The 11,920-nt window shown below is 47.4% G+C and overlaps 1 protein-coding gene across 2 annotated transcripts in view; it reads left to right on the plus strand.

The window, feature by feature from the left end:
- The window catches only part of LOC116616154, a 42,547-nt gene that overhangs the window by 29,300 nt on the left and 1,327 nt on the right, over positions 1-11,920 (plus strand). For both annotated transcript variants that reach the window (XM_048726018.1, XM_048726019.1), the window contains exons 6-17: positions 136-255; positions 646-771; positions 945-1,076; positions 1,423-1,548; positions 2,031-2,153; positions 2,881-3,006; positions 3,493-3,846; positions 4,123-5,411; positions 6,108-6,255; positions 6,987-10,913; positions 11,265-11,423; positions 11,596-11,805. In XM_048726018.1, the coding sequence (XP_048581975.1) occupies positions 136-255; positions 646-771; positions 945-1,076; positions 1,423-1,548; positions 2,031-2,153; positions 2,881-3,006; positions 3,493-3,846; positions 4,123-5,411; positions 6,108-6,255; positions 6,987-10,913; positions 11,265-11,423; positions 11,596-11,805 (6,840 nt within the window). The remainder of the gene's footprint in view (positions 1-135; positions 256-645; positions 772-944; positions 1,077-1,422; positions 1,549-2,030; positions 2,154-2,880; positions 3,007-3,492; positions 3,847-4,122; positions 5,412-6,107; positions 6,256-6,986; positions 10,914-11,264; positions 11,424-11,595; positions 11,806-11,920) is intronic.

Here is an 11,920-nt window from a genome sequence, read left to right on the forward strand (position 1 = left end):
GTTTCAACCGATTTTGTCGCATAAAACAGCTCGGCGATTATCCAACCGTCGTATTTTCATGCGCAAAATATAACAATTACAATGTTTAGGTGAGCTTTTAGCAACAGCAACCACATTCTTGCTTTTTTCCTGCAGACGTTAACGAGTGCAATTCCAACAATGGCGGGTGCGACCATCTGTGTAACGACACCGTGGGCTCTTTTAACTGTTCTTGTTACCAAGGTTACCAGCTGGCTGGCAAAACGCGGTGTCAAGGTGCGGTAAAATAGCGAGGGAGGAAAAAGGGACCTAAACTAAACCTTTGGGTTGAAAATGCGTCGTTGTCCAAAAGCCTCAAATCCGCCGTTTTTTTTTTTTTGGTTCTGTTTCAACATTTGTCTGATTTAGACATTAGACAATGGCAAAAGGACTTGTCAGAGCGGGAACTTTTAGACGAATACTCGTCCATTGATTCCTAGCGGTTTCGCATCTTGAAGTAGTCGTGAACAAAATGTATATTATATATATAACGGAATAAAAAGTGCCGTTCGTACAATGTGGATACGAAAGTTCAGGCACTGACACTCTAGATCTAAACTCCATAAGAACACTCTAATCACACGAAACCTACTTTGCATCACGTAATGCTTTGTCTCTTGTTTCCAGACATCAATGAATGCCTCGACTTTAGTACCACAGGGTGCCAGCAACTTTGCATTAATGACCCAGGGACGTACCACTGCGCATGTCACAGCGGTTACACAATAAACAGCGACAACAGAACATGTACAGGTAGGGCATGAGTGACAGTTTTCATAGCTACGCCGGCATTGTGACTATCACGTGAGCGGTCCTCTATCTAGCTACTCACTTTTCTTTTTAGATAAGAATTACTAAAACTGTAAATGATTGTTGCAGGTGCCACATGCATGCTAGCGGTCCTATTTTTCATTTTTCTTTTTTAGATATTGACGAGTGCTCTGTTAACAACGGCACGACCCATGGATGCGAGTATCGCTGTAATAATACACAAGGGAGCTACAAGTGCTCTTGTCAACAAGGCTACCTACTGACATCAGATCAGCGGCATTGCGCAGGTGTGTATGCGCGAGCAGAGCGATTATATTTGTTCCCTGACGGCTAGGACACGTGGCCGAGGAAAACACTCTTGCGCTTGACGACAAATTCCAAACTAACTAGTACTAACTAGTACTAGAATTAAGTAAGGCGATGTAGAAATTGCACATCCTAATTTGGCAGAGAACGGTTCAAATCTATCAGGCTCAACGCATTTTCACGGGCGTTCCTATTCCATTATCTTCCGTCGCCGTCCCTATTACCTACCTGCAGTGCGGGTATGGCCGATGAGAAAGGACCAACGGCTTTTCGCAGCCGTGTCGACTACCCATCTAATATGCAGCCATTCTAATTGTCTTTTCGTAGATCATGACGAGTGTGCCACAGGGAACAACACTTGCGAACAACTATGCCTCAATCATCCGGGACATTACACATGTGATTGCCGCGGGGGGTACGAGCTTGACAGCAGGGACAATAGCACGTGTCTTGGTAAGTCCAATCAGAACTTAGAAGATATAACACTTTGACAGGGGGCTGATGGATGGACCCTATCACATGGACAAACACGAGTCTTGGTAAGTCCAATCAGCACTTAGAACATATAACACTTTGAGAGGGCTGATGGATGGACCCAGTCACAGGGACAATAACACATGTCTTGGCGCAGGTGTGGCGGAATAAGGGAAATGAATAAGCATAAGGTTGAAATAGTAGTTTTACGCCACTGTGACAACAGAGCAAGACACGAAGGGTCGGCGCTTACAGCAAGACGCGAAGGGTTGGCGCTCAGAGCAAGACACGAAGGGTTGGCGCTCAGAGCAAGACACGAAGGGTTGGCGCTCGAAACGTCGGCTTCTATTTTCACAGAGGCGCAATGTAAACCTTGTGTCGATTCATTTGCGAGTGAACTTGGAACACTCTAAATAAAATAAAATAAATAGTCAAAGTCTCACAGATGTTTGTTGTTCTAGATGTTGACGAGTGTTTCCGCGGCCTTGACACGTGCGCGCACGTGTGCAACAACACGGTGGGCGGTTACAAATGCTCCTGTCACCATGGTTACTATCTAGCTTCCGACAACATGACGTGCAACGGTGAGTTGATCGGTATCATCAAATATCATTTTTCACTACTACCAACACAATAACCACTAACAACAACTACTATTATCACCATAATGATAATCATCATGATCGCAACCATCAACATCATCATCATCATCATCACCATCATAATCATCATCGCCATCATCTTCATCATCATCCTCATCATTATCATCATCATCATCATCAACATCATCATCCTCATCATTATCATCATCATTATCATCATCATCATCACCATCATCTTCATCATCATCCTCATCATAATCACCATCATCATTATCATCATCTTCACCATCATCATCATCACTATCACCATCATCACTATCACCATCATCATTATCATCATCTTCACCACCATCATCATCATCATCACCATCATAATCATCATCACCATCATCTTCATCATCATCCTCATCATTATCATCATCATCATCATCACATCACCATCATCATTATCATCACCACCATCATCATTATCATCATCATCATCATCATCACCATCATCACCATCATCATCATCATCATCATCATCATCATTACCATCATAATCATCATCACCATCATCTTCATCAATCATTATCATTATCAATCAAATCATAATCAATTATTGTCATCTTAGCTAGTGATTTCGCTGTTGTTTTCCTTTCGACAACGTTACTACGACAACAAGATTTCAGTAGATCGTTTTTGTGTTTAAAGTACCATTTCATTTCAGATATCGACGAATGCTCGCTGCCAGGGCCGGGTGGCTGCTCCCAGAGCTGTGTGAATGTGATTGGCAGCTACTACTGCATGTGTCGCCATGGTTACTACCTGGGCACCGACCTAAAAACTTGCATGAGTAAGAATAACTCCCTTCGTATCGATCGAAGAGCAAAATGCGCGACTAAGTAGACTATAATTTACAATTATAACCTGCGCACTGATGAAGAACCGGTAGAAGAAATGGTGAAATGGTAGAATTGGCCACGTGGCGTCTGCAAAGTCCATCTACTTTATCGCTTTTTATTTATGTGAATTCTTTTTGTGCTTCTGTGAAATCTTGAAAATGGCGCTTTGCGAGTGTGATCCTCTCGCTTACAAAAACGCGTGAGTTAGAACTTTGCTCCCCGGTAAAATATTGAAATAAAAAACACCTCTCCGGTAATGTGTGGAAATGGTATGGTTTCGGAGTTTTCTAGCTCAGCCTTTTTTCCGTGAAAGGTGGCGCACAGTCCATTCCTTAGCGTATTATATATAGTATAGATAATCATATGCACTCGACTCATACTAAATAAGCGCTGACAATACTCACAAAACTAACCGCACCCCACTTGTCTCCATACAGAATATCCATGTTTCGCGATTTCCGCTCCTTCTCACGGATTCATGAGCTGTTCGGGACACAGCACTGATGACATTTGTAGCTTTTCGTGCGAGACTGGGTACGAGCTGCTCGGCTCCAGAACTCGCGTCTGTCTTTCAAACGGGCAGTGGAGCGGGTCAGCGGTAGAGTGTGCGCAGAAAGAATGCGCCGACCTACAGCCCCCGCTATACGGGTTTGTGGCTCTACCATGTGGAACATCCTACGGAGCCCGCTGCACTGTTGGATGTGACAGCGGTTACGGCATCGTCAATGATACGTCATCTGTCACGTGCTCACATCAAGAATCCTGGCAGCCGAGTGACGTCACTTGCAAAGGTAAAATATGATTGGTCAATAATCTTCCGCTCCTGAGCCCCCCTGGGATCGAGCCACTTTCGAATATAAGTAACGGCAAAGATGGTCCATGAACCACCCATCTTCACCCAACTGAAGATAAACACGATACATTTTAAATTAGTAATGTAAATAATGGAGTTGATAGTCTCCTGTTATTAGCAGAGTAACTCCGTAATTATTATAATAAGTACCCAGTAACCATTGAACAACCACCGACAAATCCCTCCTCTCACCTGAACTTGCTCTTCTTTTCAGCTGTGGACGCGTGCGATATGAACCCTTGTCTCCACGGAGGAGGCTGTCGCTCCTGGAATTCCACGTACTTCATGTGTGATTGCTACCAGAGCGGATATACCGGAAACACTTGCGAGCGCGGTCACGTGATCAGCCCGACCATCCCCACCCTGGTGATGGGGAACATTGAAGAACTGACCTTCAAACTATCCATGCCCGATCAACCATTCAAAATCACTGCTCGGTCACGTGGTGTTGCATTCCAGCCTAGAACCATCATCATCACCCCAGAGCTCTCAAATAGATCCCCATACATGGAGTTCAAATGGAATATATCTGCCTCGACTCCAGGAAGTCACGTGGTGTCATATGTCATTTCCGGATCTGGACAAGACTTGTTTGACACTATGCGACCTAGCCTCGTGACCGTACTTGGAAACGCTACGTGCTCGACCAATCAGAGTACGAGCGGTTGCTATGGTGTGGTGCTTGCTCACTGCATGTATTCCGAAAGGGAGGTCCTGCTGACGTCATCCTTGCCTTGGCAAGAAACGGCAACAGGAATCGCGACGGACGGGTCTGTTGCCATGGAAACCTGGGCTCTCAACCTGCCTTTGTCGTCCAAGGGCCTGCGACTACCATCAGGGTCCTACATCGCGGGCTCACAGACTAGCACATGCGACCACAGGCGTCCCATCTCCGCTTGCACCCCGAGTCTGCCATCTCTGTATCTAGACACTATTAAAGGCACCTTTCCGTCATGGCTTGAAGTCATTTATGATGGAAGACCACGTGACTCAGGGTTAAACGATGTCATGAGCTTTATTTGGACCGGTGCTGAGCTCCAAAGAGTCTCGCGGTCTGACGCGACCATAGACACAAGCGCTACGTACTCTGTGCTTATGATCACTAGTGGCCACGCCCTAAGGGTGAAGAACGACAGCGTACATATCCGACCCAGTCCTACTCCCACTATAGTTGCCGTGAGGTTGTGCGAGGGGCCTAATCCCGAGGTGCTAATCAAGCTTGGTAGAAACGCCTCAAGGGAGCTGCAGTCATTAAAGTTTAACCGCGCGCTTGGCTCTTTGGGCTGGTCTTTTGAAATTGAAGCGTTGCAGTGGTCCCCAACCCACTCTCTGATCGACAGCGCCGCGGAAGCTTGGATCTGGGACGGCGTGCGCATGGGCAAGGCAAAGCCGCTGACCGGAGGAGTTGAGATTTCTGGGAACATCATGTCGATTGCAGGTCTGAGTGAGACGTTGTCACTACATTTCAAAGGAGCGATCTTATTCAATTCGTCTGCGAATGAGGTAAATAATACTGAGTATAATGATCTTATTCAATTTGTCTGCGAATGAGGTAAATAATACTGAGTATAATGATCTTATTCAATTCTTCTGCGAATAAGGTAAATAATACTGAGTATAATGATCTTATTCAATTCGTCTGCGAATGAGGTAAATAATACTGAGTATAATGATCTTATTCAATTCTTCTGCGAATAAGGTAAATAATACTGAGTATAATGATCTTATTCAATTCGTCTGCGAATGAGGTAAATAATACTGAGTATAATGATGTTATTCAATAGGTCTGCGAATGAGGTAAATAATACTGAGTATAATGATCTTATTCAATTCGTCTGCGAATGAGGTAAATAATACTGAGTATAATGATTGAGGCAGCAGGCAGAGGAAGCGGAGCCGCCCTTTAAAATATGTCCGAGTTTAGAGATTTTGACATTTTCTTTTTTTTGAATATCCATTTATTGGTGGAATACTACGAGCACTCTTATCAACTCTCAGTAATTAATTGACCTCCCCCCACCACGTCACTAGTCCCCCAACATAAATAATTTCGCCTTTGCATGAGAATTTCGATCGTTAAGCAGTCTGGATTATATTTTATTCTTATTTCTAACATATTTGATCTACCTAGCACGTAAGTAGCGCGATGATTGAAAGAAAAAACAATCTTTTATATCGATGTTTTTTGCTTGTCCCCAGTTCCTATCCTCCCCTGATAGCATACTAACGGACTCATGGAAAGCCTCGCTTCGAGGTCGGCTGTCAATCACTCTCCCTGACGTCACAGTACTTGGTCAACAGTTGCCCCTCCCGATGGAAAATGTTCAAGGCAGAATCTTGCACTCGGGTGAGTCATTGCACTCTTTCGACACTTAAATGTTTTGGATTTTATAAAGTAGAGCCCTAAGCTTTTGCCCAGAGGTACGGGCAGAGACCCTAACACGTGCCTGGCGACATGATGACGTAACACGTGCCTCGCGACATGAGGACGTAACACGTGCCTGGCGACATGAGGACGTAACACGTGCCTGGCGACATGAGGACGTAACACGTGCCTGGCGGCATGAGGACGTAACACGTGCCTGGCGGCATGAGGATGTAACACGTGCCTGGCGACATGAGGACGTAACACGTGCCTGGCGACATGAGGACGTAACACGTGGCTGGCGACATGAGGACGTAACACGTGCCTGGCGACATGAGGACGTAACACGTGCCTGGCGACATGAGGACGTAACACGTGCCTGGCGACATGAGGACGTAACACGTGCCTGGCGACATGAGGAACGGACCATTAGAAAAGTGAAGGGGGTGGGGGTGGTGAGGTTTCAGTCGTGCATGTTTTTTTTTCTTTTCTCCAAGACACGCATTATTTTTTTAAATCGTTGTATGTTTTTTTTCTGTCTGGCCTTGGCTGCATGGATTTTTTCATCATACTTTTCATCGTGTATGATTTTTTTTTGTTCCTTACGCACCCCCCCTATTTTTCTAATGGTCCCTCCCTAACCGTAGGTGGTTCTCTTATGACTCCCCCCCTTCTTTATAAATATTTCTAATATACTCCTTTACTTATTTCAGATGAGCAAACCCATAACGGATCTTGTGTCCGGAACGGCAAGACCAGCCTGTCCGTGTCCGGGTCAGTCTCGTGGAAAGGCCTGTACGGTAGCCCCCTGTTGGCGTTCGTGAATCCTACAAGATCACAGAATGTATTCTTCTTCGCAGACTTAGAGTCTCTGAGTTTGGTTGAGGATAGCTACTCGGATTGTACGCAATGCAATAATATTACAGAAGATGGAAGTTGTTTGAACAGAACTCTGAATAACACTACCACCCTTAACGGCACATTTGTACCAAGTGTAAACAGAAGTAGAAATATAACATGCTTTACAAACGCGAGCCAAACAAATCACAATTTAAGCGACGGAAATTACACTGTAACACGAGCAGGCATACGGCTCAACGGCACGGCCCGTTACAGACATCTCTACTTCCCGAACACAGACATACAAGTACGCCTTAGCACGTCATACGCCGCAGGCTGCGTAGACAATGGAAACAAGGACGTCAGAATGGAAGGCTCGTTCAGTAGCGTGGAACGCCTGGGTGAATTCTTCATTGCCATGCCAGGCGGTGGGTTCGGGCTCGAGATTTCGAACGCGTCGCACGTGGGAGAGTTCCACGGTCACGTGACCATGCTCTCGTCAACAGCTCCCGTTTCTGTGCACCTAAGGGATGCCTCTCTCAGCTTCAAAGCAGTGTTGAATGTATTTGGCAAGTTTCCGGCGGAAGTCAATGCGACGTCTTGGATAGGGTCAGATGGCTGGGACCGGCTTGTTTTGGCTACTTCTGGTGTTTTTCGTGATGGTATGTCTGGTAGCGAACTCTCCCTTGCGAGTGCACTGGAGAAGGCCGTTGATGATTATGTTGATGTGGTGACTACAGAAAGCGAAAAAAGGGTGAACTTGACCGCCAGAGCGCTTCACATGGCGGAAAACCGCATGAATGTACTGCGGGCGCATCTGGAAAAAGCTGAAACCTCGCTCCAGTCCGCTAATGAGAAATTCCTGAGCACGGTCAGACAGGTTGGCAAGGCTACTAAGGATGTGCAAATCGCGCTGCAAGAAGTCAACAATGTGACCAATCCTGAGTTCGTATCTCTCATGACGTCACTGCGCTCCCTGTGCGCCGTGCAGGACTGCTCTTTCGCGTGCGTACCGGGTACCCTGTGTGACACGTGCGCATTCAACATCACGAGCCGAACACGTGGACTCTGTCCCAGCACGTGTAACAAGACCGTTTCAGTTCGAGTTGACCCCTCCGGCAAGTGGCAGAAATGCCAAGGTCACCGACGCCGTAACGTCACCACAGACCGAGGTCCCGACTCTAAATTGTCCGATATCTCGTGTAACTTCAAGCGCGCTTTCGATGGTATCGGTAGAAAAGCAAAGCTAAGCCTTTCTACCGGACTCTCGCCATTTGATCTACCGAACACCAAGTCTGATCACAACGACTGGGTGAGAGCTGGTGATAGCACCAGTAACACGAGGGTAGCGTGTCAGGTCCGGAGAACCTCGGACTTTGAATACGAAACCTACACTTACGACTGCTTCAAGCCGGAGTATAACTATCGCTTGAGTCACATGCCTTATGACTGCGAGACCATGTGCGACACCGGAAGTCAGACTGAAACTATCGCAACGCCATGCTGCCAGGCGTCGACGTGTGCATTTCGCATTAAGGACATTGGGTGTCGAGAGCAGAACGCTTTCTGCAGGATCTTGAGGCAAAAGGTGATGTCTAATCTACCAAGCGCTAAGCAGCAATTGCTTGCGCCGTTTGCGAGGTTTTTGGATCTCCAGGATCAGGTATTCCGAGCCGAGGCGGAGGTTGAGACCAACTGGGCCATTTTGCAGTCGTCAAGCTCATCACGTGACACGTTACAGAGAAGTTACAAGGCTGTAAGCGGGGCCTGGGAACTAGCGAAGCAATCGCACAACGTCATTCGTGCACAGCTCAAAGATGCTCTCGCATTGGCGCAAAAAAGTCGTCAAGCTCTGCAGAGACTCGTGACAATCGATATTGTGTCTTTCAAGCTGAACTTGGTAAATGCGACATCGGTCGTCCCGATAAAGATACGAGCCACATCTAATGGCTTGTCCAAACAGTTTAACGTAGCCCTGGATCAACACGCTCTCGCTCTTTCTTATCAGAACGCCGCGGAAGCCATTACGTCTGGTTTCTATGGCAACGTCGCCATGGCGATAAGGCCAGGTTACCCACTAGTCACGCAATCTAATAGTATTGCAGGTAACACCGGAAGTGACGAAGCTCGATTAATGGAATTTCACCGGAAGTGCTCTCTGTCGACCAATTACAAGCGGGGTCTGATTGACGTCATGGATTCACTGGCGGCGACAACTAGCCAGGTTTTAGAGACCGCAAAAAATGCAACCGGAAGTGCTACTAACGGAAGTGTAAACACAGGAGGTGACGTCAGGTTTGACCAGAGCACTGCTGATAGTCTCGGGCTCTCATTACCGGAAGTTGAGTCTGCTAAACAAAGCGCACTTAAGGATGGTGTAGTTGTCAAGACGAAGAACGTGTACACCCTGCTGGGCGTGGCCACGAGTGAGAGCCTGGCGGAGCTCATGCAAGTAGTGTATGTTGATTGGCTAGCTGTGATGGAAAAGCTATTCTACCACCCCTCCCTAGAGTGTAGCGGTTTTGCCGACTGTATCACGCATGCGCTTGACAGCTTGTACTATCTTTATGAAAGCGTGTCACTACCCGGCGCCCATGACCTAAAGACGCTTATCGTGGATATCAGGGCGAAGTTCGCGACTGTTTTGGGATCTGTGGATAATTTGGGAGCACGTGACGCTCAAGGATTATCACGTGATATTCTGATGTTGCTCAGACTTGCTCAAGACGTGCAGACATACTGCGCAAGCGCACCCGCAATAACAACGCACCCGCAACCGCTGACTGAAACCGCAGCGGGAAAACCCTTGAGGCTCAGCTGCGCTGCCGTGGCAACCCCAATGCCAGCATACTATTGGGTCAAAGACGGAGCTCGACTTCCGGGACAAAACGGAAGTGAGCTCATCATCATTGAACTCAAACCGGAAGACAACGGAACGTACATATGTGTGGCCTACAACCACGTGACTAGTTCCAAGTCTGCATCCGGTCACGTGATAGTGCACAGTGTCCCTGTACTCACCAAGCAGTCTTCTGATCACGTGACAGTGCCAGTGGGTGGGGACGTGTCGCTGTCTGTGTGGGCCACGGGCACTGATCTGCCCTTGACCTACCAATGGTACAGACGAGACCCGATCACACCCCAGTACACCCCCCTAAGTAACGAGATCTACCCAATGCTAACCATACACAGTGCGCGGGCTCAACATCAAGGCGGTTACCGATGTCAGGTTTCCAATCGCTATGGCGACGTGTGGTCTGGTGATACCCACGTGACCGTGCTAGGCGTGGCCTTACCAAGACCGAGTGTAGAGGTGAAGTCCAAGGTGCGGCAAGATGTCGTGTTGCCGTCCGGCTACAGCAGGGTCCGGCGCGAGCTTCATCACCGATCCGTGCGCGATCTGCAAGACAACTTACAAACACATCTCCAAAACTTGCTAGCGACTCTAATTTGCCCCCTTGTCACGCTCCCCTCAGACTGCGTGACAGCCGTCAATGCTTCCGACTGCCACAAAGGCAGTGGTAACGCGACAGTGTGTGACGTGACGTTTCAGCTGCGAGGTATCAGCGTCAGCTCGTCTGGCGTGACGGATGTCGAGCAGAATGTCGTGAGCGTGGAGGACGCGGCCAATCAGCTGAGGACTGCGGTGATTGCGTTAGTTAATGTCACGCAAAGTCGACAACTCGGTGTGACTGTTGGTCACGATAGGTTTACGCTACTGCAGGGGAGTACGACTGCTGTGCGGTACGTGGGCTCGTGCCAAAGTGGCAAAGTGTTGCTTGACGCGGGGCTGCTGTGTGGTGAGTTTAAAAGATGTCTCTAGCACTAAACTACACAAATTACTTCGATGCCAAATGTAACACTCTAAAAATGCATTGAACGACTACAGTAGGACCCCAGGCAGGGAGTTTTCAGAGCAGAAAATGACTGGACTTAGGTCTTAAGGAGACTTGAAGTAATTCCAGTTATTCGAGATTGAATTATCGAGGTAGCAATGTAGATAGACTACATACAAGCTGTAGATAGGCTACATACAAGCTGTAGATAGACTACATACAACCACCTAACCAACAACCGCCTAACCAATAACCACATGGAATTCTGGAATTTTAAGGTAAAATGCTGAAAGTGTATCGTATTTTTTTTCGTAGCAAATTGCGCCCCTGGTACATACTGGACAAATTCCAGCAAATGCCTTCCTTGTCCAGCAAGCACTTATCAACCTGCACAGGGCAAGCTCGCCTGCATCCCGTGTCCTGCGGGACAGAGCGGGCAAGTTACGGGACAAATGACCTTAGATTCGTGTAAAGGTAAGGCCCGTGTGCATTGTTATCCCATATCCCGCGAAAAGCACGAGACAAAAACTGTACATGTTTAAACTTGTGTAAATACATCCCGTATCCCGCGCGGAAGCGGGCAGGCACCCCGTTTCCCGTATGTTTCACAAGCGTTGATTCCAGTACTTTGGTTTACCTGTTTTAGGCGCCACATCTACCACTTCCCCACCCCCGACAGAAATCCCAACCACGATGCCCCTAGCAACGACAATCGCCACACGAAGCCCAAAGCCGAGCACCCCCGATAGCCATGGCAACGGTACCGTGCTAGAGAGAAGGTCTGATGATACTGGTAATATCACGTGGATTATCGCGGTCGCCGTGTCTGCCGGGATTGTCCTTACTGTTCTACTTGGTAAGGGAAGGCCGTGCGAACTTTACTCTTTTTTTACACAGGTTTGTCTGAAGAAGCTACGAACTAGGATTAACATTTTTACTACAATAATAACCATTCATAATAACAATAACAA

This window comes from Nematostella vectensis, chromosome 4 (genome assembly GCF_932526225.1).
Source record: "Nematostella vectensis chromosome 4, jaNemVect1.1, whole genome shotgun sequence".
Taxonomy (NCBI): Eukaryota; Metazoa; Cnidaria; class Anthozoa; order Actiniaria; family Edwardsiidae; genus Nematostella; species Nematostella vectensis.